General features: G+C 42.0%; 3 protein-coding genes across 6 annotated transcripts in view; 2 read left to right on the forward strand and 1 right to left on the reverse strand.

Annotated features, from left to right (window-relative positions):
* Positions 1-8,198, forward strand: part of rhbdl1 (rhomboid, veinlet-like 1) — a gene marked incomplete at its 5' end in the record, with an annotated part of 50,382 nt that extends 42,184 nt beyond the window's left edge. For all 3 annotated transcript variants that reach the window (XM_082544815.1, XM_082544814.1, XM_082544816.1), the window contains 3 exons: positions 1,149-1,249; positions 4,067-4,127; positions 6,091-8,198. In XM_082544815.1, the coding sequence (XP_082400941.1) occupies positions 1,149-1,249; positions 4,067-4,127; positions 6,091-6,362 (434 nt within the window). In that variant the 3' untranslated portion in view covers positions 6,363-8,198. The remainder of the gene's footprint in view (positions 1-1,148; positions 1,250-4,066; positions 4,128-6,090) is intronic.
* Positions 8,199-11,072: 2,874 nt separating this feature from the next.
* LOC309713291 (uncharacterized protein) lies at positions 11,073-13,849 on the reverse strand. 2 transcript variants are annotated; one of them, XM_082544817.1, is made up of 6 exons: positions 13,764-13,849; positions 13,467-13,616; positions 13,123-13,216; positions 11,853-12,012; positions 11,513-11,665; positions 11,073-11,339 (listed from the first exon to the last, which is right to left on the reverse strand). In XM_082544817.1, exons 2-6 carry the CDS (start codon positions 13,589-13,591, stop codon positions 11,158-11,160), a joined length of 714 nt encoding a protein of 237 aa, XP_082400943.1. In that variant the 5' UTR covers positions 13,592-13,616; positions 13,764-13,849; the 3' UTR covers positions 11,073-11,157. The 2 variants fall into 2 exon arrangements, with proteins under 2 accessions (XP_082400943.1, XP_082400944.1); XM_082544818.1 differs by having other exon boundaries at positions 13,725-13,805.
* Positions 13,830-23,535, forward strand: wdr24 (WD repeat domain 24). The gene is made up of 10 exons (XM_082544812.1): positions 13,830-13,902; positions 15,605-16,089; positions 16,530-16,707; positions 16,852-17,524; positions 18,881-18,993; positions 19,082-19,206; positions 19,559-19,663; positions 19,782-20,119; positions 20,297-20,481; positions 22,913-23,535. Exons 2-10 carry the CDS (start codon positions 15,609-15,611, stop codon positions 23,079-23,081), a joined length of 2,367 nt encoding a protein of 788 aa, XP_082400938.1. The 5' UTR covers positions 13,830-13,902; positions 15,605-15,608; the 3' UTR covers positions 23,082-23,535.
* The last annotated feature ends 1,367 nt before the right edge of the window (positions 23,536-24,902 follow it).

The raw sequence follows: 24,902 nt of genomic DNA on the forward strand, positions 1-24,902 counted from the left end.
TTAAAGCTTCCACACAGCTCTAGCTCACCCACTGTTGCCTGATCAGACCTCTTCTAAACATGGATCCGGGGTGGGCATGAGTGACAGCTCCTTGAAATGCACCTGTAAGGATGGGACAGGTTACATCACCGTAATTGTTATAAGGCCATACACTCAGACGACATCACATCTTTTTAAACGCTGCTCTGCCAAACCTGACCCGAGGTTCACAGTAATTGAAGACACCTGTGCACACAGTGGCTTTAAGCACGCCACTCCAAAGGAGTAAATCACAAGGCATCAAATAACTGCTGCTGGATCCCGGCTTGTTGGTAAATGAGCCTCTTCATAGCAGGCGTTTAGACGTGTCATAGTAGGAAAAGCGCAGGTGTAAATAATCCCGTTTTTGTCCCACTAAGCCACAGCAGCGTGACCGTGAGCCAGCAAATGGCACTCAGCCATTGTTAATTTTATCATTTACACCTGCTGTTACAAGTCAAAACGTATTCTGTGACCGTTACGTAAGAGTGCAGTCACTCGGTGTTGGGCCATTATGCTCTTCCCTCTGTCACTGCCACTCTTTTTTATGTTTAAACTATCATTTTAGACCCATTTGGCTTCTTTCCATATCTGCACGTCCCAGATTAGACGTCGCTCATGAATTTAACACAAAGCATTTAGAGCACACAAACTGGACATTATCCTCCTCGGCAAGGTTTCGCTATGTTCTTCAGGCCCTGCTTTGATCAGACATCAGCCTCCGAAGGAAAGTCCAATTAGGAAACATTACTTTTCAGCCCTCTACGTTTTTATGTAATCAGTTTTAGCAGACTCCACGCAAACCTGCCTGAGTGTGTGTGTGTACATATTTAGGAGTGGGCCATGGATTTAATATAAACGGGCACGTGAAGGTCGGCTGATGTAGCACAGCCCCTGTGAGCGTTGTGATTTTAACACTGAGACTGTTGGAAAAATGCTGTGAGGAAGGTGACTTGTGCTGCTGCGTGATGAGCAAACTGACGCTGCCTTTGGTTTTTTTTTTCCCCTCTGCTCTAAAATGCTGTCTGTTTCTCTTTCACTAAAACACACAAAACGCACTCTCTGTCTGCATCGTGTGCGCTCTCTCACACCTACACTCCTAATATACTTCTCTCTTTCTGTCTGTGCAGGCTCGCTGACAGTGTCCATCACCGACATGCGTGCTCCAGTGGTGGGGGGCTCCGGGGGGGTCTACGCTCTGTGCTCAGCGCATCTGGCCAATGTCGTCATGGTAACTGCAATCATCATCATCATCGTCGCTTCCATTGTTATGTCTGAAAATGTTTTTTGGTAGGGACAAAATGTCAGAACAGACCAACAGCGTGGACTTCACTGTTTTGTTAGTTTGTTTTTACTTTACTAGCCCGTGAACAAGGGTATGATTCTTCTCTAATTAAATGGAATTTCAACTTATTTTACTTGAAATTACATTCTAATCATATTTATCTTGACTTACTTAAAGGTAGGTACACTAGAATAAGGAGGTAACAAGTCTGTTTTTTACAGGAAACAAAGGAATAATTATACTGTAAAGTTAAGTCGCGTGTAAGGAATTTTAAGTAGTGCGTAATTAAGGAATGGAGACACAAATTGTTCTGTAAGTGATTTGCAGTACTGCATCATTTCCTGGTAATTTACTGGAAAGACAAACAATATTTCCCAAACTTACGTTGTACTTTTCAGGGAGTGGGCTCTCTAATATAGTGGCTCAACCTTGCCTAACTTCCAGATATTTTACAGGAAAGGAGACACAATGTGCTTCAAATTATTTACAGTATAATTTGTGTTTGCATTCCTGTAAAATACCTGTAAGTGGAAACATTAAGAAATGCTTAAAATCACAAACTTGTGCAGCTTTTAAAATTATTTACAGTATTATTTCTCTTCTTTCTTGTAAAATACCCAGAAGTTAGAGGTACACTAGAATAAGTGAGTAACAAGTTGTGTTTTAGTGAAAACAAGGAAATAAGTAGTAATAATAAGTATAAAGGTAATTTGAAGTAGTGTCTAAGTATTTGTAGGTAAATGTAGTTTTATTTATTTTAAGTTGTGGTTTGCTAAATTCTTTACACACATTTAGACTGGAAAGAAGAGAGAAATAAATGATATTGTAAGTAACTATACTGTAAAATTCCTTGAAAGTTAGGCAAAGTTAAGCCACTCTATATTATGTCCTGTGCCTCGAAATGTACAGTGTTACAACTTAAGATGAGGAAATATCCTTTGTTTTTCCACTAAATTATCCAATACTTAAAATTACTCATGGACTATGTAAAATTAATTAGACACTAGTTAAATTTACTTACAGTATAATTACTTTGTTGTTTCCTGTAAAACCTGACCTGTTACCTGCTAGTGTACCCACCTTTAAGTATTTGTAGGTAAACATATCTACATTTTAAATAAAAAAAAGATGAAATCCCGTGTATTTACAAGGAAATTACGACATTAATCAGGAAAAACTACTGGTTGTAAAGTGTACCCAGTAGTTTTTCTGCTGCACGTGATCCACGTGTACACACGAGCACACAATATTCGTTATCTGTTATCATCTTATTAACAAAATAAGGTTAATTCTTTAGGTTGTATAAGGCTGGTGTACTTCAGACACTAGACCCTTCCTTTTTTCTTTTTTGTCATCTGTATTATTAACTCTCAAGTGAGCAAGTATTTTACTGTTTTTATTTGTGTCCGCTGAAGAAACAGGAAGTGAATTCCCACAATGCTGCTTTGAGAGCCTTCTTTCTTTTCCCCAGCATTCAATTATGTGTATTTGGCACAAGGCGGCTTCTTCATGCTCCTCTAAACTCAAGGCGGTGTTACATCTGACGACTGGCTTTAACTAATCGCTGTTGACTGTGGGCAGCGAGGACGCCAGCAGAAATGGAAATTAAAACGTGCTGACGGGCCCAAAGCAAAGCCTCTGTAACTGTAACTGTGTGCTCACAGCAGCTTACAGTTTGTTTGGTCTGTTACGCTTCATGCCGGTTTGTTGTTGGGAAATCCTTTAAGGCGCCTCTTAGTTCTGCACTGATGAGTTTTTGTCTAGTTTGGTGGGGAGGGGTTAAGAAATTCTGAAACCTTTTCCGATCTTGACTTCTTAAATTTCAAGAAACCAAGACATTTTCAGGTTCAGTAAGGTTTCAGGCTCTGTACCTCACTGCCTAGAAGACGTATAGCTCTGGATAAAATCTTTACAATCCGTCTTGGAGCCACATTAAACTTTCTTCTTATAGTTAGTGAGCAACTCTTAAGTTTTGTCTCTCTCCATTTCAGCCCCCTGAGTATTATAACACGACCTGTAACAGACAAAATGCAGTGGCCGTGCTCCGGCTACAGATTGCTCTTCACCTCCTACAAGAGTGGAAGCATCAAAGCGAAATGTGTCCCATCAGACAGAAGCAACATCACATCACTCCCAGCTCAGACCTCCTCTCCCGCTCTGCTGTGCTGACCTCTCCCCTCCTCGACATTAATCATTTATATTTTAAAAAAAAACCTGCTTTAACTTTACCTGCATTCCTGCTCTTGGCTTGTTTTAAACCTACGGTCACAGCAGGTTTTATTTATACACCCCTCCTGAATTTTACATGGTATTCTCCATTTCTTTTTGTGCCGTGAGAGAAAAAGAGAAGCGCTGGGTCATATTTCCAACAGCTGGGGACCTGAGGAAGGATGGGACTGGTGCAATTATTCATCCTGGAAAGTAAATGTGTTATTCTAAGACAGGATGCCATTGTTCTTTCCCCCCGCAGGGATTTACAAAGGCTACTTATTGGTCCATTCTGCCATTCCCTTAAATTATCTTCGTCCTAATTAATAGAGTGCAACTGGATTGGAACCAGTAAGTGGAGAGCAGCCAGGTGCATAATCGCGCCTCTGTCTCGTGTAAGCGCCGCCGTTTCTCTCTGTCGTGGATGTGGATTGTCTTTCTTCATAGGCTAAATATGGCCTGAGGAGAGAAAGCGAGGTGTTCCCTGACGGGCTGTTATAACATGGTCAGATATTCCGTGGTTGTTTGTGCTGACAGGACACTTCTGTGTTGCAGAACTGGGCCGGGATGCGCTGTCCATACAAGCTGCTCCGCATGATCCTGGCGCTAGTTTGCAGTAAGTTTTCTAGATTTTACTCTCGTTTCTATTTCTGCTCTTTTTCAGCATATGTTTAACGTAAGCAGACATGCTGACACTTCAGTATAGCTCATACATGTTCTGAGTGGGGTTAAAAACACGTAAGGCCGATCAACATATGTGCCGCTTAAGCTATCATCCATAGTGGCTCAGAGCGAGAGGCTCCCTGGTTGAACATGCTGCTTTGTTTTCGTAGCATTTGAGTCATACTACTTGTCCCTTTTCTCCACACGAGGGCCGATACACTCTGACTTTCATTAGTGAGCAATATGTTCCCTCCATCTGTCCAAAGCCTGCCGCCCCCGAACCGAGAGAGCGGCGAGTCTCTGCTGGAATTTCATATTTCTCCTCAGTGTTTTCCAAACAGGGGACGGATATTTCAAAATAAAACGCGACAAGTTATTTGTGTGTGCAGCTGTGAAAACCAAATTATAATTTGCTCTGTGTTTATAGGATCAGTGCTGAGTGTTTGTTCAGCTAAAGAGACTTTGGAATAGCCCCAACGACCACAGGCGAATAATATTTTGAAAGCAATTTTTTCGAATAAAGTTCCATTTAAATCCTCCCGAGACCTTTGTCTGCAGAAGCAGACTTTGATAAAACACTTTAGCACAATCCCCCACACAGATCATCTTTAAGCAGTCACATTAGCCCAGCTCAGACCTAGCGTCTGATCTTTATATGATGCAAAGTGAGTGATGCACGTGGCGTCTTGTGCTTAAGGACAATAAAAAGTTCTTCTTTCAGAATCTGTGTGTGGAAATCTGAATAGACTTAAAGTTACAGATCCCTGAAAGATTTGGCATTAAAACACTCAAACATAATGAATAATTTTCAGAGTTTCATATATTTACCAACCACTTTGTGAACACTACCTGCCACAGTTCAAACTGAGCATCAGAATGAGGATAAAAAGGTGATTTAAGCGACTTTGACTGTGGTTGTTGGTGCCAGACGGGCTGGTCTGAGTATTTCAGAAACTGCTGATCTGCAGGGATTTTCCCCACACAGCCATCTCTAGTATTTACAAGAAAGGTCTGAAAAAGAGAAACTAGACATTTCTCTCACTGCTCTGGGTCACAATGCTTTGTTGATGCCACATTAGTTGGACAACTTCAAACTGATAGTAAGATAACAGTAACTCAAATAACAGCCTCCAACGTCTAAGGAGTGCAGGTGGAGCTTCTGTCAGCTAAAAAATTGTATGATTTGAAAAAAACATTGTGGTGTGACAAGTCTTGATTTCTACTGCACCATTTGGATGGTAGACTTTGACCCCCTTAGTACCTGCTGAGTATTGTTTTAACGCCACAGCCAACTTCAGCAGGAGGCTGGTATCATGGATGTGCAGCTGGCAAATGTGCAGTGACTCCGTGATGCTGTCACATCAATGTGGACCAAAATTTCTGAGGAATGTTTGCAACCTCTTGTTGAATCTATGCCATGAAGTGTTGTAGCAGATCTGAAAGTACAACCCAGTCCTAGCAGACTAGTAGAATGCCCGGTCATATAAATGCTATCATGTCAAACTCAGGATGTTACTGGTCCCACCTAAGAAATGCTCATTAAATGACTTCCTTTTTTGACTTTGAATTGTTGTTGTTTTTTAAACATCTTTTATGAATTGAATAAATTAGATATAATGTGTTATTCAGTGTTGCTGATAGCTGGAGTTTGTGACCTTTGAAAAGAGCCAGGCCAGCTGTTTCCCTCATGTTTCCAGTCTTTTTGCTTAGATAAGCTCATCAGCTGCTGCCTGCACCTTGCATATTTATCAACAGATCAATCAGAGACTGGTATCAGTCTTCCCATCTAACTCGCTCTCCTTCACAAGTATGTTTCCCAAAATGTGGACTTTGATGTGGAGATGATTTCCTCACAGCTGCAGTAATGAGCAGACACCGATGTGACAAATATGTCTTCTCCCCTCTTCCCTCTGCAGTGAGTTCAGAGGTGGGTCGTGCAGTCTGGCTCCGTTTCTCGCCGCCGTTGCCCTCCTCCGGACCGCAGCCCAGCTTTATGGCACACCTGTCGGGGGCTGTGGTCGGCATCAGCATGGGCCTGCTGATCCTGCGCAGCTACGAGGAGAGTCTGCAGAAACAGTGCTCCTGGTGGGTCATCGTCTTCTCCTTCATCACCTTCCTTCTCTTCGCCATCTTTTGGAACATCTTTGCGTATGAGCTCCTGGGGGTACAGATACCACCTCCCCCCTGATGATGGGCCCCACCCTCCCCCCTGCGGTCATATACACGGTGACTTCAGAGGTTCCCCTTCGACCATAGTTAACTTTACATTTCCTCTCAAGTTCGACCCAAATGAAATCATCTAAACTAAAAATCGACCAAGAATCCTTTTTACAAATACTTTGCAAATCAAAGAAATATGTCTCTTTTATTAAAGAGGGATTACAGTAGCAAGACGTACAGGTGAAAGGTCCTCAGATCCATTTTGAGGAGCCTAATATCATTTTTATATATATATATATATATATAAATATATATACAAAAAAAGCTCATCCACATTACCAGCACTAACCTTTCAATGAGCATTTAACCATTGTGCTCTTTTACTATCAGAAGCTTTTTTTTTGAAAAGCAGTTTTCGTCACTTATTTCTTTGAGTGCATCTCTCATTCATGTAAAAACCAAATTAGAAGAATCTGAGCTCATGACATGTGCCTGGGGCGGAAAGGAAGATGAATTAAAAAAGGATGAGAGGTGAGAGATCGGGATCAGCCGCAGCAGTGACGCTTTAAGCTAATAAGGTGTCGGTGTTTTTCGCTTAGAAACGCCTCAATCTGTGCCACAAATCAGACCCGCCAGAGAGGATTTTAGGAGAAATTTCAGGAAATGCTTGTTTTGTTTTTTCTTTTGTTTTTTAAAGGCAGCAATAAAAGCCCACAAAAGCAGTTAAATCTAAGCGTCAAGATAATGTTTTTGTTTCATTTTCAGCTGAGAAATGTTACAACTAGCAGAGCTTTTCCCTCGAACTGAGCTGCCATGTAGGACAAAAAGAAACCAGTTAAAAGTGATGAAAGAAATTTGTTACAGGAAGAAAGAAAAAAGGAAGGAGGAGGTTTTAGATTCATGATTTCTTACCTAACGTCTGTCATTTTCAAGGTTAGAAAAATTTCTGTCATTTTTCGCTTCACGGAATCCTAAAAACAAAGACGGACGTCACTATTTCTGTATTATTTCCTTGCTAATATACCTACACTGTGGATACAAAAACACACAATCACATCAACACGTGGAGGTGGGAGATTAAAGTGACCGCGTGACAGGAAGGGAAAGAAAAAGATGAGAAAACGAGAGCTGAAGTTTCCTGGATGGTCATCACTTCGGCGAGCGAACTCGGACTTCAGCCACCAACTTGCTAAACGCACCATGTAAAATATGCCATGTCATGCTCTGTGGCGCTCAGCGAGACAAAGACACACACACACACAAACACACAATCTTCTCCTCTTTGTCTTTGAGAGTAGCCGCGGCCTGATTCTGCAGGTCATTGTGGGCAAACTGAGGAGAAAAACAACACAAACACACACACTGGCCTGTTCTCGCTGACAAACTGAACTGGGGAGGGCACGAATGTGTCATCACCTGACCTCTGACCTTTGTTTCCCAGAGGGCATTGGGGTCTCTATGTCAGGCCCGGTCGATACCTCAGTTTCTCATTCTTAGGGACTGTATACATTTGTAAAGGAATGTACCTATAAAGAAAAAAAAGTGTTATAAGTTGTCCCCGTTTTTCATTTGATCGTGGATGTGTATATTGTATGTTCATAACCAAGAGTATATTTATTTGTATTTTCCCCCATCTTTAAAGGGGAAAAGAGAAAAATGGTGCAAACAAAACTAATGCTATGATTGTTGTCCTTCTGATGACTCCTGTATGGCTTTGATCCTCTGAAACACAGAGAGGCAGAATCCCCCGGGTTTGTTAGGCGACCACCAACAAGTCGAGCTCACCTGGTTTTATAAATCTTCAGTGCTTTACAAAATAAGCCATAGAAAGAACTAAAAGGAGACGGCAGAAGTAGAGGAAGAAAAAAAACGAGAGAAAAAAAACACATTTGTTGGTTTGAAATGCGCTGACTGGTAGCTTCTGTTTAGACTTCGTGTGTGTGTGTGTGTGTGTGTGTGTGTGTGTGTGTGTGTGTGTGTGTGTGTGTGTGTGTGTGTGTGTGTGTGTGTGTGTGAGAGAGAGGGAGAGTGATGAAAAATGATATCCTCTTTGTGAATATTCAGCAGGTGAAATGAAAAGAAGACACTCCTGTGATACCTTGGACTGTTTGAGATATTTTCATGTAGCTAGACTCATTTTCTTTTTCCTTTTTATTTATGACTTGTTCGCCAATTCGTTTGCAGCCAATGCAGCTTAATTCTGCAAGTGCCCACATCTCCCAGACTCTCTTCCCCCTGCGGCGTGCGGACGCTTCTCCGTAGTTCCTCTTCTGCAAATAACAAATTATGGACAGGGCTCCTGTCATATATTTTATCTTCTGAGTGATTCTGGCTTTTTGGAAAGTGGAGGCGAGGATGGCAATTATATTTACTCAATGCTACGTTCCATTTTTCAGTCTTTCAATCAATAATTCATTTGGATGTCCACTGGCTGCCTGAGGGAGGAAAAAAATTTTTTTAGCATTTGCCAGTCTTGCCGTCCTCAGCGTTTGCTTCCACATGAAACTGTCAGTAGTGACAGAGGACTCCATGTTAAATGAGGGAATGGGTGTTAAATAGCCATAATAAGCCATTTTCAGATACATTTAAACAAGACAAGGTCAGCCAGTAGTTGATAGCGATGTATCCCTGATGGAAACTCTTGTGTTGACTAGGAAATATTACTGCTTGAGATAGCAAAGATGTGTTGATGAATAATGCATACATACCCTGTTAGCCTATAATGAAGATAAAGCGGATGCCTGAGAGGAGGTTAATGTGCCTCTTTAACTTAAGATTCATAGGAACCCGAAAGGGTTGTAAAAAGGGCTAGTCAATGGCTATGTTTTTGTAGAACACGTCAACTGTGAATATAACCACTCCCAGAACTAGATGCAGGAACAAAGTGAAAGGCTGTACAAAGTGAAACGGCTAGTGTTTGAATTTATTTATTTTAAGAGCAAAGCGTTCGATAGCATTGGCAGGAAAAGAAAAAACCAAGTAGGAGAGAAGTTTTTAGGATTAATTTACCAGTTTCCTGTAAGCCAACTCTCCTGGCCCCTGAGCCTGAGCCAACCGCAGCAACAACACACCTGGATTCGCCTCCTTAGATGCCCCTGCTTTACATCCTCCAGCTCATCTTAAAGGAGAGGACACTCTAGCTCTGACAGCATGTGACAGTTTGTGAGAGACACCTGAAGCTTCCCCCATCCTGACCCCCCTCCCTGTGCAGAGTAGGGCTGATACATGGTTGCTACGACGACGAGAGCCCGAAGCCAGACCCTAAACAGGATGTCTTCCTTTAATAAGTGGATCTGACAAGGCGGCATGATGTTAATTTAATTGCTGTCGTTAGGTGACGTAGTTGTTTTTGACAGTCGACAGGAAGTCTCTGTGAGGGATGGCGCGAGCAGCCAATAATCCATCACTACAGATGATCCACGTCCTCCCCCGAATTGTCTCAAAATGGTCACGATGACTGCGTTATGAGATCAGGCTAAAAGTTTCTACTCGCCTCATTCAAAATGCAACTTTATAGCTTCATACTCGACACTGGCTGTTTCTGACTTCTTGGTTTTTGTCACATGTGTTTTGTTTCTTGTTTTTGCACTTCTTATAATGTACTTAACTGACACGTTGCTGTGTGCCATAGTCTCATTTGACATAATCATTCTTCTGAAGCTTTTTTCCTTTAACCTTCTTATGCCAATCCATCGTGCTGTACGCCCAATGCCTTGTTACATATATGAGCTCAAAGCAAAGCACCAGGCAGAAAGGCTGCTTCGCCGACAGCCATCTACACGACGATGCACAGAATCCATAAGAGACGGAAACCACAGTGCAAATATCCGTGTGTCCAGTAGCTCCTCTGAACTGCTGTGTGCCACAACAGGCCGGCCAGGTCGCCTTTTCTGTGTGTTTAGTTCTGCTTAGATATAGCACTGTAGCTGATCTACAAACAAGAGTGAGTGGACATTTATATTTAAACCCTTAGGAGACTTAGTAAAGGTTCTTAAAGGGCCCCAGAAGATATTTAGTTTGGATTTCTCACATTAATCTCAATATTGATACAAAAGAAAATGATAGTCAGCGCCCACCTAGCTGCTAAAATTTAAGATACACTTGCAAACCACACAGTCATTAGTGAAGTCTGTCTTAGAGTACAGATGGAACAAAAGGTGGAGAGGAGGGAACACTGCTGAAACCTCATTTTCTAGCTTTAGTATGATCGCAAATGCTGAGCCACACGATATCATGCAAACATGTCATTTCATAAAGCAAGAGTTGAACCCCTCCCACAGTTTAGGATGACAAAAGTCGTACCTGTGCTGCTCTGGTAGTTTCTCATGAGCTGCTTACTCGTATCTATAAAATGGTGCCAAGCATACGAGGTTCAGCCTCTCAGACCCAGACAAGAGGTTGTACCAACACAGCGTTTACAAAAAGAACAAGCAAGAAGAAGCTATTTTTTTTCCTCTCTGTCAAGAGGAAATTGAAGGACAGCTAAATTTACCTATGGATAATTTATATCAAAGTCCTCATTAATGATTTCACAATCTATTGTACTTTTTAAATGTTCTGAACGGAACCATTTTCTATTGTGTATATATATGAATATATTTTGTTTTATTTTGTACTGTTCATTGTACTTTGCTTTAATTTAGAAACAATATAAATAAAGAACAATACTGTGGCAACATCCTACTGCTTTTGACGTTATTTAACCGAGACACGTGATGGATTAGTCGATCCGCAACACTTTACCACAAAAAGGTTTTATTATCATTTTGGAAAAAGGAAAAAACTACAAATTTTAAATCGGCATTCATGTAAAATGTCCGGTTTTATGCAGATTTGAGTTTCTTTGTTGGTCTCTGGTCAGCTTCACTGTCGGAGCACTTCTTCCCCACTGCGCTCCCCCTCACATCGATGTCCTTTAGAAGTTGGAGCTGCAGCTGTGTGGCAATGCTCATCGCCCACAAACACAGCTCCAGCCTGTGGGGCGTCCAGTCCTGCAGCGGATCCACTGAGGGGCGAGAGGCAATACAAAAGCTTTTTGGTAAAGCACTTTTACATAACACGACCATTCAAATATATAATAAAGGCATTAAAACGGCACATTAAACACAGGCCAATGTGGTATTTTAATGAGTAGTGTCTATACTGCAGATGACGACGTAACCAGCTTGGTGTCATTACCTCTGTTTAGTTTTTCGGTCCTCTCAGTCATCTTTTCCAGGTACACTGTGTAGTGCTTGGCGGTGTAGTGGATGGGCTTCAGTCCCGGTACGCTCTCCATGGCTTCATCAGACATGAACGCAGCCTGTTCTGGAGCTCCCGCTGCTAACACAGCTGGAACAAGATGGACAGTCAGCCTCAAGCTACGCTGAACGCACCCATCGAGTGCATATACTTTTCTACACAGAGTACAGAGAGTTACAGCCTACTCAATCCAAGCACTGTTCTGTAAACTTGGAGAGGATCACAGAGAAATTTTCATACGTTTGTCTTCATATCCCAGAAAAGATGGTGTGCCGACCTGAAGCAGTGGCTGGACCGACTCCTTTCAGGGAGCTGAGCTCTGCGATGGCGGCCTGCACGTCAGGCAGAAGGGTGAAGGCCTTTCTGGAACATTTCTCCACTTCGTCCTCGCTGTTGGAAGCCACCAGCTGCTGCAGCCTCGGCCTGAACTTCCCTCTCTGCAGACAAGCCCACAGGGCCACTCAAGGACACATCTGATGAAGAGAGTGCTTTAACACTCTTCATGCTATTTCAAAGCTATACTACGTGTTTGAAGGAGTAATTACTGGTGCATGTGGTGAAATGTGTGAAACAGATGCACTTGTTAAGGAAGCAAGTGCTAAGGAAACATACAGAAGTACTCAGACTTTTACACACACTCACTATGGGCATAAATGTCATGGTGATTTTGGATTTTTAATGATTACTTTGAACTGTTGTTTTCCCAGGATATAATGATTGTACAGCATACATCTTTAATGATTTTAAAAAACAAGATCTGCCTCAAAGTCAGCACTTTCAAACTCAACTGAAATTTGTAGCCACCCACATGGACCAGCCAAATGCCTTTTAAAGAAAAGTTTTACGGTCAGTCAAGGCAAAGATTGAGCTATTTGATGACAATGACAAGAGCACAAGAGGTATGTAAAGGTGAGGTTATCTTATGCTAGAGATTTCTTCCTGTTAAAAGGAATTTTTTGTTTCCCACTGTTGCCAAAATGCAACAGTGGGAGATGAGAGAGAGAGCCCCAACCATCATATGATGGTTGGGGCTCTCTCTGTTTTCTTTGTATTATTGTAGAGTCTTTAGTTTACAATATAAAGTGCATTAAGGCGAATGTTGTTGTGATTTGGCGCTCTATAAATAAAACTGAATTAAAAAGCAGGGACTGTGCCAGGAAGCCAACTAATTTAAATGAACTCTACCAATTCTGCCACGAAGAGTGATTACATATTCAGCCAGAATTATGCCAGAAGCATCTTGTTGAGGTTGACATTTAACCAAATATTAGTGGGGGTGTGTGTATAACCCTGACCCTGTGTGGGCAAGTGAAAATCCAAAATAATTTCAAACTTGTACACAATGTTCTTTTTTTTTTTTTAAGTCAATAAACGATGATGTACTATGTGCAATCATTCCACCCTGGAAAAAAGAACAGTCCAAAGAAATCATTAAAAGCCCCAAATCACCATGACATTCAAGCCCACAATAAAGGGACGTAAACCTCTAATCACACCTGAATGTCAAGTTTTCATTTTTGATTTGGAGTCCAGAAATAATAACTCACAGTGAGCTTCCACTCCATCAGTTTCTTTAGCTCTGATAGAGAGACGTGTTTGTCAGGCCGACTTGAAATCAGTGAGGGCAGCTCCTGTTGGTACCTGATCACACAGACACTGATTAGGATCTGTGTACCTTTCATCCTACAGTCAAAGCAAAGCCAACTCATCCAAGTTCAATTCAATTAAAAAAGCACATTCAATTTTAAATTAACAGTCATCAAGAGGAAATGGTGGTAAAACCAGGTCAGAAGGTATCCACTATACAACCCCAACTTCAGGTCCGCTCGCAACTTTCTGGAGACCTTTAAATCGCAACTGACATGGATAAAAAGGTGGAATAGGGGATTACCACCGCTCAAGGTCCAGCAGCTTCCCAGGTTTCTTGACTTTGGCCTTGGCCTCCACTACATCCCAGTATTTCTCATACACTTTCCTCCATGCGCCTGGCTCCTCACACGCAAACAGAGCGCTCATGACAGCAGAAAGCTCACACCATCACCTGCAAACACAGAAGCATTTATTTCACACAGCCAAATAAATAAATAACATTGAGCTTAACAAGTGTTGCTTTCGCCCTAATGTATTGCGGTGATTCAGAAAATATCACCTTTATTTTGAAGTACACATGACACAAAAACAAACCCACCCAGATCGTTTCTAACGTCTGCTCAGTAGTAAGTTTTTGCCGCGTGATGGTCGCTTCTGTTATTTCAGACGGAAATCCCGCGAGATGATAACAAAATACTACTTCCGGTGCTGCAAGAAGGCGAGCTTCACAGCACAAGGTTTGTTCTTAGAAGTTGTTGTATTTTACATTATGCGCGTGAATTTTCTTAATCTGATAGCTTTTTAAATTATCTGTCAGACTGTTTAAATACTTGTAGCGTTTGCGCTTTGTCTTTACAGACCTGCTCGGCGACTGGTGCTAGCCAGCTAGCACTAGCATGTCATTCCAGTCATGTTTATGGTCAAAGTACAGAGAGTTCTGCAGCTTGTGGCCAACTTAGCAGGAGACGCGTAAACTATAAGCCAATTACTAGTCACAAATAGATGTGTAAAGACAAGTTTAGAAGTAACTATAAACACCAACAACACGTGGCATTAAGAAGGTGAACGGTTAAAGTGTTAGTATGCATAAACACTAGCCACATTGCCAGCTAGTGTGTGTTTATGTTACTTGGTGAAGTAAATCACGTGAGCACCAAGCGGCTACAAGTCGTAAGAGGATGAGTAGATCAAACAAACTCACAGGGTGAGCTTGTACTAAAAGCAGGATACGTAAGAGTATTTAGAAACTGCATGCACTTAAAGCAATAACGTGTCGGGTAGTGTAACTACACTGCAACATTTCAGAATGTCATTGCATTCTATAAACATTCACCGGCCACTTTATTAGGTGCACCTTGTTATTATCGGGTTGGAACCCGTTTCTACTTCAGAGGTGCTTTAATTAAAAGTGGCATAGAGTCAGAAGGTGCTGAAAACATTTCTCAGAGATGTTGGTCCATATTGACATGATAGCATCACAGAGTCACTGCGGATTGAACAGGTGCTCTAGTACACTGAGATTTGGTGACTGTGGAGACAAAGTGTGCCAAAAAAATCCCCCACGCCGATTAGACCTCCATCACCAGGCTAAAGCTTTGATACAAGGCAGGGTGTATCCATGCCAAATTCTGACCCTACCATCTAAATGTAAAAGCAGAAATTGAGACTGATTTTGTGAACCTGGTTGAATTTGAATTGTATCCTCAGTTTCCTGTTCTTTTATGACAGCAGTGGTACTCACAGTTAGTGGTCTTCTGCTGCTTCAAGGTTCGATGTGTTGTACATTCAGAGATGCTCTTCCGCATGGTCTAGTTGTGTTGGGCTGTTATTTCATATACTGTTTCCTTCCTATGAGCTCAGACCACTCTGATTATTATCCTCTGACATCAACAAGTAATTTTCACCCAGAGAGTCACTCACTTGGTAGTTTTTCTTTTTCAGACCATTCTCTTTAAACCCTAGAAAATCCCAGCTGGTCAGCAGTTTCAGAAATGCTCAGACCAGCCTGTCTGGCACCACCAACAATGCCACATTTAAAGTCATTTAAATCCACTTTCTGTCCTATTCTCATGCTCCGTTTGAACTGCAGCTGGTCATCTCCAAGAAAACAACATGCCTCAGTTCACTGAGTTGCTGCCATTGGCTGATTAGATATTTGCATTAATAAGCTGTTACACATGTTTAACTAACAGATGACATACATATGACACAGGTTATTATTGATTTGTGACATGCTGCCACCCAGTCTAGAAAGTGCTGAATGACTCTAACTTATTATTTTGCTTGAGTGCCACCTGCTGGTGGAGTCTAACAGCCTTATTGTAAGTTTGTATTTGTAGCTCTATACCTAATGCCTCATGTCACATTAACTGGGTTTGACCTGATAGCGGGGACAAAGTATATTGTCTTTACTATTATTGTTATTATTTTTTGCAACAGAAACATGGAAAAAATGTCAAGGGTCACCACAGCTCTTGGCAGCAATGCGATCAGTGGCAGAACCATGTTCTGCCACTTGGACGCACCGGCTAACGCGATCAGCGTGTGCCGTGATGCCACGCAGGTGGTTGTAGCAGGACGGAACATTTTTAAGATCTACGCACTCGAGGAGGAGCAGTTCGTGGAAAAACTGAATCTCCGCGTCGGCCGCAAACCGTCGCTGAACTTCAGCTGCGCCGATGTCATGTGGCATCAGATGGAGGAGAACCTGCTGGCCACGGCGGCCACCAACGGGGCGGTGGTGACGTGGAATCTGGGGAAACCCTCTCGCAACAAGCAGGACCAGCTATTTACTGAGCACAAGCGCACCGTCAACAAAGTGTGCTTCCACCCAACAGAGGTTTACATGCTGCTAAGTGGTTCACAGGACGGCTTCATGAAGTGCTTCGACTTGCGCAAGAAGGAGTCTGTGAGCACTTTCTCAGGTAATTTAGTTTGCAACAACTCTTTCATGTGTAATGTAACGTAAGTCTTTGCATGAAACAGTAGCGCTGTTTCTTCTTAATATGTTAAGAATATGTGAAGTGAGAACTTTACAATGCGTACACTACAGAACTCCCTCTATACTGACACCTTTGATGTCTGTGGTTCAGAGCTGTAAAGGGTTGGATTGCTGTAGTTGTGGTAGAGAGATACAAAATGTAGAATTTCTCACTAAACGGTGAAAATAAAATCATGTAATTAAAGAAATACTTTTTTTTTTTCTTTACAGGAAAAGAGTGATTTAATGAAGAAGGAGTTAACTCCAGTTTTAGACTAATGACACTGAACTAATAACACTTTTATGGTTCACCTAATGTAATGAAGTCTTTCTCACTTATCAGAAGTAATGATGTCATCCCTTAACTTCCCCTGTTTCTTCTAGGTCAGTCAGAGAGTGTAAGGGACGTCCAGTTCAGCATGAAGGATTATTTCACATTTGCCGCATCCTTTGAAAATGGCAACGTGCAGCTGTGGGACATTAGACGACCGGACCGCTATGAAAGAATGTTCACTGCTCACACCGGTCCGGTGTTTTGCTGTGACTGGCATCCTGATGACAGGTAAGAAAAGAAATATGAGACACAAAATAAAAATTTTCAGCTTTTCCTTGCTAACATGTTTCTTGTAACCTTGTAGAGCAGTAGACCCATTTTTTTGAAGCCTGAATTAACACAGTTGTCGCCGTTCACCTCATTTCATTTTAGGGGTTGGCTGGCAACGGGGGGCAGGGACAAGATGGTGAAGGTTTGGGACATGACCACTAACAGAGCCAAGGAGATCTACTGCGTCCAGACGATTGCTTCAGTGGCACGAGTTAAATGGCGACCTGAGAGAAAGTTTCATTTGGCCACCTGTTCCATGATGGTGGACCATAACATCTATGTGTGGGACATCCGCAGACCTTTTATTCCCTTTGCTACCTTTGAGGAACACAAGGATGTGACTACTGGAATTGTGTGGCGACACCAGCATGACCCTCATTTTCTGCTCTCTGGCTCTAAAGACAGTACGCTCTACCAGCATATGTTCAAGGATGCCACACGTCCTGTGGACAAGGCTAACCCAGAGGGCCTGTGCTTTGGACTGCTGGGTGACTTGGCTTTTGCAGCCAAGGAGAGTCTAATCACCAGTGATGCCAACAGAAAGCCGTACCCCGGAGGCGACCGCCGCTACCCCATGTTTTTCTTCAAGAAACCCGACCCGACAGAACAGTTTGCACATGTGTCCAGTGCTCTCAGCGTCTTTGAGACGGACTTGGACAGTCACCGCATGGACTGGTTTGTCAAGACGGCACAACTCTACCTCCTGAGCGGGAAGCCGTTTGCTGAGTTATGTGATCACAACGCCAAGGTGGCCCAGGAGCTTAAAAGACCTCAGGTCAGACCGATCGGCACAGGAACAAATCTGTTATGTACTGCTGTTTGTTAGTGATATGAGACGTGTAATGCAAGAGATTTATATATTAAGCTATTGAATGTTTTCTGTTCAGTAACAACATCAGTGTTGAAAAAACAGATTTTTTTTCTTCGGCTTGTATTGGACGACATTGTGAAAAAGACTTTGGTCCTTTTAAATAATATTTTAGATCATAGTAAATTGGGCGATAGAGTAGCTGGCTGTGTGGAGTTTGCATATTCTCCCCTTTCAGACTGAAAACATGCAGGTGAGGTTACATCAAGGTTCCCAGTTGGCCATAGGTGTGCATGTGTTAACCCTGCAATGGACTGGTAACCCCACCTCTCACTCCAGTCCCACTATGACTCTGGAAGAGAGCGGATTATGCTAAATTTTGAACAATTGGATTAGCAGTCTCCTGTTAAAAATATTCATAATATCATAGAATATTCAGAAAACGTTTGTATTTTTACATCTAAAAAACTGGAACCAAAGGTTGTTAATCACTGAGACTTTTAAAGATTAATCCTTTGAGCTCAGATCAGACTGACTGTTCCAGTCACTCACTGCATCATTAAATACAGAGTAGATTATAATTTAAGAAAGGGGGTTAGAGCAGGAGTGTCAAACATAAGGCTCAGAGGCCAGAATCAACCCGCCAAAGATTCCAATCCGGTACACTGGACAGCTTTGGAAAATAAGGAGGAAGGCATAAATTTTGGACTTGTCTTTTAATACGCTTTTCAGCTCAGCTTTACCAAAGTAATTAAGTAATAGATGATTTTTTGCAAAATTTCTGCAGTTAAAAAAAAAAAAAAAAAAAAAAGAAAAAAGAAAAAAAAAAGTAAAACAAAAAAACTGGATATTTTCTCTCTTAAAAGAAACTAATTTTTTTCTTTTTCTGTAATTTTACACATTTATATCTTCCAATTATAAATCATCCTAACATTTCCTTCATTTACCACAGCAGAATTTTTTTGTCATGTAAAAATATTGTACAAATTTCTCCTCTTTTCTTATATTCAGCTATCTTAGAGTTTAACTATGTAGTTAAACTTCATGCTGATGGAAAGGCGAGTTTCACTGGCCTTGTAAATGAGTTTGCGATTCCTGGCTAATTGAGTCGTGTTTCATTCATTCTTTTATGAACATATTGTCTGCATTATTTAAAGTTAGGCCATATTAGCACACTGTAAGTAACACAAATGAACCTGTTGGATCTGTAACATAACGCTGAAATTGTTGCTGTGTTCCCCTTTAGGAAATACTACTGCAGTAACTCTCATTTGTAGTATATTTGCCGTGAATAATCACTTTTTTTTTGTATTTAAACCAAAGGTTTCCACTACATGGACAATGCTGAGAATAATGTTCTCTGACCCTGCAAACCTCGCTACACCCGGTCCCAACCACAACCTCGGTAAACTCGGCACCTTGCCTTTAATGAACAGGTAAACAGAGTTTTTTGTGCTCCATTCATCCGTACGATTATAGACTGAAAGGTAAAGTTTGTGTCTGTTGCTTTTTTGTTTTTTTTAGTTTCAGTTTGAAGGAGCTGGGTTCAGGGATGGGTGCGGAGAGCAGACTGGAGCGCAGTAAAGGTGAGAGCAGGCAGGACAACATCCACCTGGAGCCTGGGAACTCATACATCAGCAATAATGAAGGTGAGCTTTAAGAACGCTTGAGAGGCAGATCTGTGTGGGTTTAATTGGCACCAAAGTTATGTTCGCATGTGTCTGTGTCAACCGGACTTGTCACTGAACAGCCGTCTGTGGCGATGGCACGCAAAAGAAATCACTGTAGCGATGATGGTGCAGTATTTACAGAATATTAAAAAATAAGGTTATTAGTGAGGATTATTCTGTATTGTTTGACTTTGACCATCATTATATGATCTGTCAAAGCATTCTTGTCACGTCTGAAGTACGGTCCAAACCCAAAGGATGTAGGCAAGTGGTTTCTTAGTAGTTCTTATAAACACCAACACTCATCACATTCAATTCCATTTTCTTCCAGAAAACGAGGAGACGGAAGGCAGCGAGGGCCATCCTGAGTATATGTTCGGCGATGCCGAGTTGGATGACGATGACCTCTATTCCATGGAGCACGACAACCAAACAGGTCAGTCACAGCGTCGCCTGCTCAGTAAGGGGTTGCCGATGTCAGCGCCTGCTATTTATAACAGTCTTCCTGCTCGGCGTCCTTTTGTCTCTTATCTGCGCCTCTATCGTTTCAACAGAGGAGCAGGAGTACACGCTGCCCCAGGAGGCCTTCCAGCTGCGCCACGAGATCGTGGATAACCTATCCGCTCCGGAGCACCTTCAGCAGGACAAGGCCGACTCCCCGCACGTCAGCGGCAACGAGGCCGAAGTCACCTGTTTGACACCCATCGAATCTTTCTCTCTCATCTCCATCTCCCAGCCGCTCTTCAGTCCACATCTGCCCGCCAGCTTCTTCTGCCCCATTGTGCGGGAGATGCTGAGTTACTACGCTGAGCAGGGCGATGTGCAGATGGCCGTGTCGGTGCTTATTGTTCTGGGGGATCGGATTCGCAAAGAGATCGATGACCTCACCCAGGTCAGTTAGTGAAACAAAAAACAACAACTCTGTTTTGTTAAATGTTAGAAACAAGTGAAATTTAGGCCTTTTATATGACTTTAAATTGTATTTGTAGCTTAAAAAACATCCAAGGTTAGCGATACAGTGACAGCACGGATTTCAGTCTGAGCAGTTACTTTTATTTTTCCGTTTCAGGAGCACTGGTACATGTCCTACATAGACCTGCTGCAGCGATTCGAGTTGTGGAACGTGTCCAATGAGGTCATCAAACTGAGCACGTGCAGCGCCATCACTTGCCTGAACCAGACATCAACTACACTTCACATCAACTGCAGCAACTGCAAGCGACCAATGAGCAACAAGGGCTGGATTTGTGACAGGTATGAACACTGTGGCACCGTTTCATTAAGGTGTATGTGCTGAAATAGTTCTGGGATGGTGTTTTGGGTTCGTATGGTCAGGATTAATTGGACCTGTTCCCAGTGAGCACTGGACTCTGGCTGGTTACCGATTCAGTTCATCAATAGAATTTTTAGTTGCTGTCCACTTTGGTGCCTCCATCTCTGCTTTTTGCAGATGATGTGGTTCTTCTGGTTTTATCAGACGATGACCTCCAGCTCTCTTTGCAGAAAAATGTGAAACGGTGTGAATTAGGGCTGCCACAAACGATTATTTGGATAGTCGACTAGTCACCGATTATTTTTGCGATTAGTCGACTAATCAGATCATCATCCATTGGATGTAAAAGTACAGCTTCTTGCACCAGCAGCATCTGCTCTAATATAACTATCATTAGCTTACAGCTTTAAGTGTTTAAGGTCTGTGCTAACTAAAAATAAAGACAAGATGATAGTTTATTAAATTTTAATGAAATTTGCAGATTGTTTCGGTGAAGTTTAATAAACTCCTTGCTATCTAAAATATAACAGGACACCGGAGTAAATTCTGGAGCATCTCACACTTCTGATAATCAGCTGTCTGCTTGACGTTTATTCAGCTGTGTAAAAACTATAACTTTAATCTCAGCCAAACCGATTTACTCAGGAACAAATAAAATACTAAAAAAAAAGCCAAACAATAACATTGTTAAGTTATCTAAGTGACTTATATATCATGTTTAACCTGAGTAGCGAAAGACAGCGGTGGGTTTGAAAACGATTTGCCAGGAGTCCGGTGTTCTCACGGCGCTAGTGAGCCTTGCCCCCGGCTCACTATCGAGCTAGTGGGTAACAAACGTCTCTGAAAACGTCGGCGCGCTTTTGAAAATATGTGGTGTCTTGATAAACTGAGCAGATATTTGAGGTTTACACAGCTACATTCTCGCCTGAAAATATGTTAAACGTTTATTTTGTGACCCAGAAAGAATAATAAGAGTAATATTAAAACTAACTAGCTGCTGCCATTGTTGGAAACTGAGCTGGGCTGTGCTATGAATTCTGGGACACAGCTTCTTCTTCTTCGGGGTTTAACGGCAGCTGGCATCCTTGTACATGCAGTGCTGCCATCTTCTGTTTCAGTCCGTTATTACACTCTTAAATCCTACTACTTATTCCTGCGTCTTTTGGGATCTTACAAAGCTTCAAACGACGCGTCGACTATTAAATTAGTCGTCGACGATTTTGATAGTCGACGTAATCGTGACTAGTCGACTAATCGTGGCAGCCCTAGTGTGAATAAGAATTAGCGCTTCAAAGTCTAAGGCCTCGGTTTAAATACCTCAGTGTCTTGTTCATGAGTGAGGGGAGAGTGGTGCAGCGACTTCCAAGTGTAGTGCCGCATCTGCTGCATCAGTTGTGGTGAAGAGTGAAGCTTTAGATCTCTGTTGCTACTTTAACCTGTGGCTACAAGCTCAGCGTGGTGACTGAAAGAATGACATTGGGGACAGAAGCGATGTAAATCAGTTTTCTCCAAAGGGTGGCTGAGCTTGATCCTTAAAGGTGGGGTCAGAAGGGGATGTTGAGCTGATACTCCTCCACACTGAAAGGAGTGACTTAAAGTTCGAGCACCTAATAAGGATGCTTCCTGGACGCTTCCAGATAAGTGTTCGGGGGGTGTCCAACCTGGAGAAGTCTTAAAGTGACCATAATTCCCTTACCGTTTATTAAAATGAAAATGGTTTTAGAAAGACGATATTTACAGGGTATTCGGTGCATCGTGGTAACATAAAACATTCACCATGTATCACTGTCTGAACACAGACAGAAAAATCCACCTAGATTTTGCCCTGTGTGCAGAGCAAATTGTGAGAAAATTTGAATGGTTCATGAAAGATGAATTATTTTGTAATTTTACAGATTACAAAATAAGTCCAGGCAGCCTGTATGATATTTGGGGGATCAAATGGTTAAGGTGGAAATGGGAGTAAATATCAAGCCTTTGTCTACAAGCTCCTCTGAATTTGGAAGTTATTATTTATATTAAAAACAAGAACACCATTTTCATTATTTTAAATTGTAATTTTCTTATGCTTGTCTGGAACAGGGCTTTCTTTTAAATGAGACATTGAGTTTCAGTGATATTATCTGTATAAATAAAGGTTTTACAAACTTGTCTTAAAGCAACAAAACTGCTTCTTTTTTCTCCTTTGGTTAGGAAGAATACCTGCTTGGCCTAAGTCTGTTATTATCATCATCATTCTGATTTAATAAAGACCACTAAAAAACCCAAACACCTATAAGTGATAGGGCAGTATGGACCAGTGAGTATACTGGGTGGGTTCCAGAGTTGCAGCTTGTATGTGCTGCGTGAGTGTTGGTTTCTCACGGACTGACAGGAATGAGCTCTGACAGCTGCCGTGTGTCTCTCCTTCAGGTGCCACCAGTGTGCCAGTGTATGCGCCGTGTGTCACCATGTGGTGAAGGGACTGTTCGTGTGGTGTCAGGGCTGCAGCCACGGTGGACATCTGGAGCACATGATGAACTGGCTCAAAAGCAGCGCTCACTGCCCTGCCGGCTGCGGTCACCTGTGCGAGTACACCTGAGCTGCTCACAACTACTGTTAACACAGCTGGTCCTCTGTGGGAGTGCGGGAAAACACACACACAAACAGCCAGACAAGATGTCTTTATCCTTCTACGTGGACCTGGAGTGTTTGCTCACCAGGAAAAAGGAGGACGGCTTTGAAGTGAGCTTAGACCAGAAAGAATCAGAGGTTTACATGTGTCTCCTGGACGGCTACGCAAGAACAAATACAATCACGTGTTCGCAAATAACGTTTGATTCTGTTTGTATGAGCAGAAGTTTATATACATGGATGCTGCTTTTTACAGTTTTTAACCCCAAATACTGCACAGGAAGAATTGTTTGCTCTTCTTCCTCTTTGTACATAATGTTTATTTTGAAGTACTGTAGATATTGGTGCATTAATTTATACTGGAGAGGAAACCTCTCTGTTCTAGCAGTATGTTAAAGCAATAAATACTAAATTGACACGTTGATTCTGAAGTGCTCATTATATAGAACATCCAATCTCAACGAGTCGGCCTGAATAAGCTCACATTCGAGGTAACCTGACCACACATTACTCCCATGGGGCCAGAAATCCCAACTGGCTGCCTGCCAGCATGTCTAGTCGCTAGTCCAGCAGCTAAACACACAGTGCGCTGGAGTGCATGATGTCGTTTGTGCCTCACATTTGGTGAGATTGAAAACGGATCAGAGTTGGAGCCAGCAGAGAGACTGCTTCTGCACTGATGAACCTCAACAAAACTGCTTTTTCTTGGGTCAGTTTTAAAGGTTTAGCCCGAAGGCAGCTGTTTGCTCATGTACATCTCAGAGATTTTTATCAGCCCAGTCCTAAGTAACTGTACATCATTTTGGACACCCCTGTGACTTCAGGTGTTATAGATGATAGTCCTCCGCTCACTGATCTTGTCTACTGTACATTTAATAAACAAACTAGTGATGAAGGGAGCCTCACACATTAGTGTTTAAACAGGGAGTACTACATAATTTCAGATCAGACATACCTGAACGTCATCTTTTTCTACACTTAAAGTATAGTTTTACCTCAGCTAAGATGCACATTTTAATAGTGACGTAGATACTCGACTGGCAGTTCTGCCAAAAAAAAAAAAAAAAAATTAAGACTGGGACTTTAGCCAGGTGTTTAAAGTTTGCTTATGTCACATTTTTCCATCTGAAGTAACAGGAGCTGTCCTGCTGTGAGAGGAGAGCAGTGATGTGTGAAGGCTGTGCTTATTGAAAAACCTGCAGGCTAAAAATCGGCCAACATCCACAATGTGCCAGAATTGCAGCTAAGCAGTAAGTGTCACTATTCCTGAACTAGCGCCAAGGCCTCAGGCACAGTAGTGGATTTTCAGATGAGACATTTGATAATCAGACGGGTATTCCCTGACCCCGAGGCGCAGCCCGTGCAGAAGCGCCCTGTAGTGTTGACAGATTAAATATTGACCACACAAATAGACTCGTTTTAACCACCACATAAATGTCATTTTAGCACCAAATCTTATACTTATAAATCATCTCAAGGCACTTTATAGTGTAAGAAAGCCTGGAGTGTGTGAGTCATACATCAAATACAGAAGTGACGAGAGTGATTCAGGGTTTAAGAGGAAGACTCTGAAGACCTTTGCATACATCCCAGAACACAAACTCCCAACGAGCACCGCAAATCCCAATAAGAGTGTTAGAATGAAATAAAAATTAAATTTGGGCACCTTTACTCCAAATTTACTTTTTTTTGCCAAATAATTTATCACATAATTAAAACTGCTGTGGACAAAGTCCTTCAAGTTTGGTTTATGATTACATCCTAAAATATCTGTACAGGTAGGCAGGTT

Source organism: Aulonocara stuartgranti, assembly GCF_965226115.1.
Source record: "Aulonocara stuartgranti genome assembly, chromosome: 8".
In the NCBI taxonomy this organism is placed as follows: Eukaryota; Metazoa; Chordata; class Actinopteri; order Cichliformes; family Cichlidae; genus Aulonocara; species Aulonocara stuartgranti.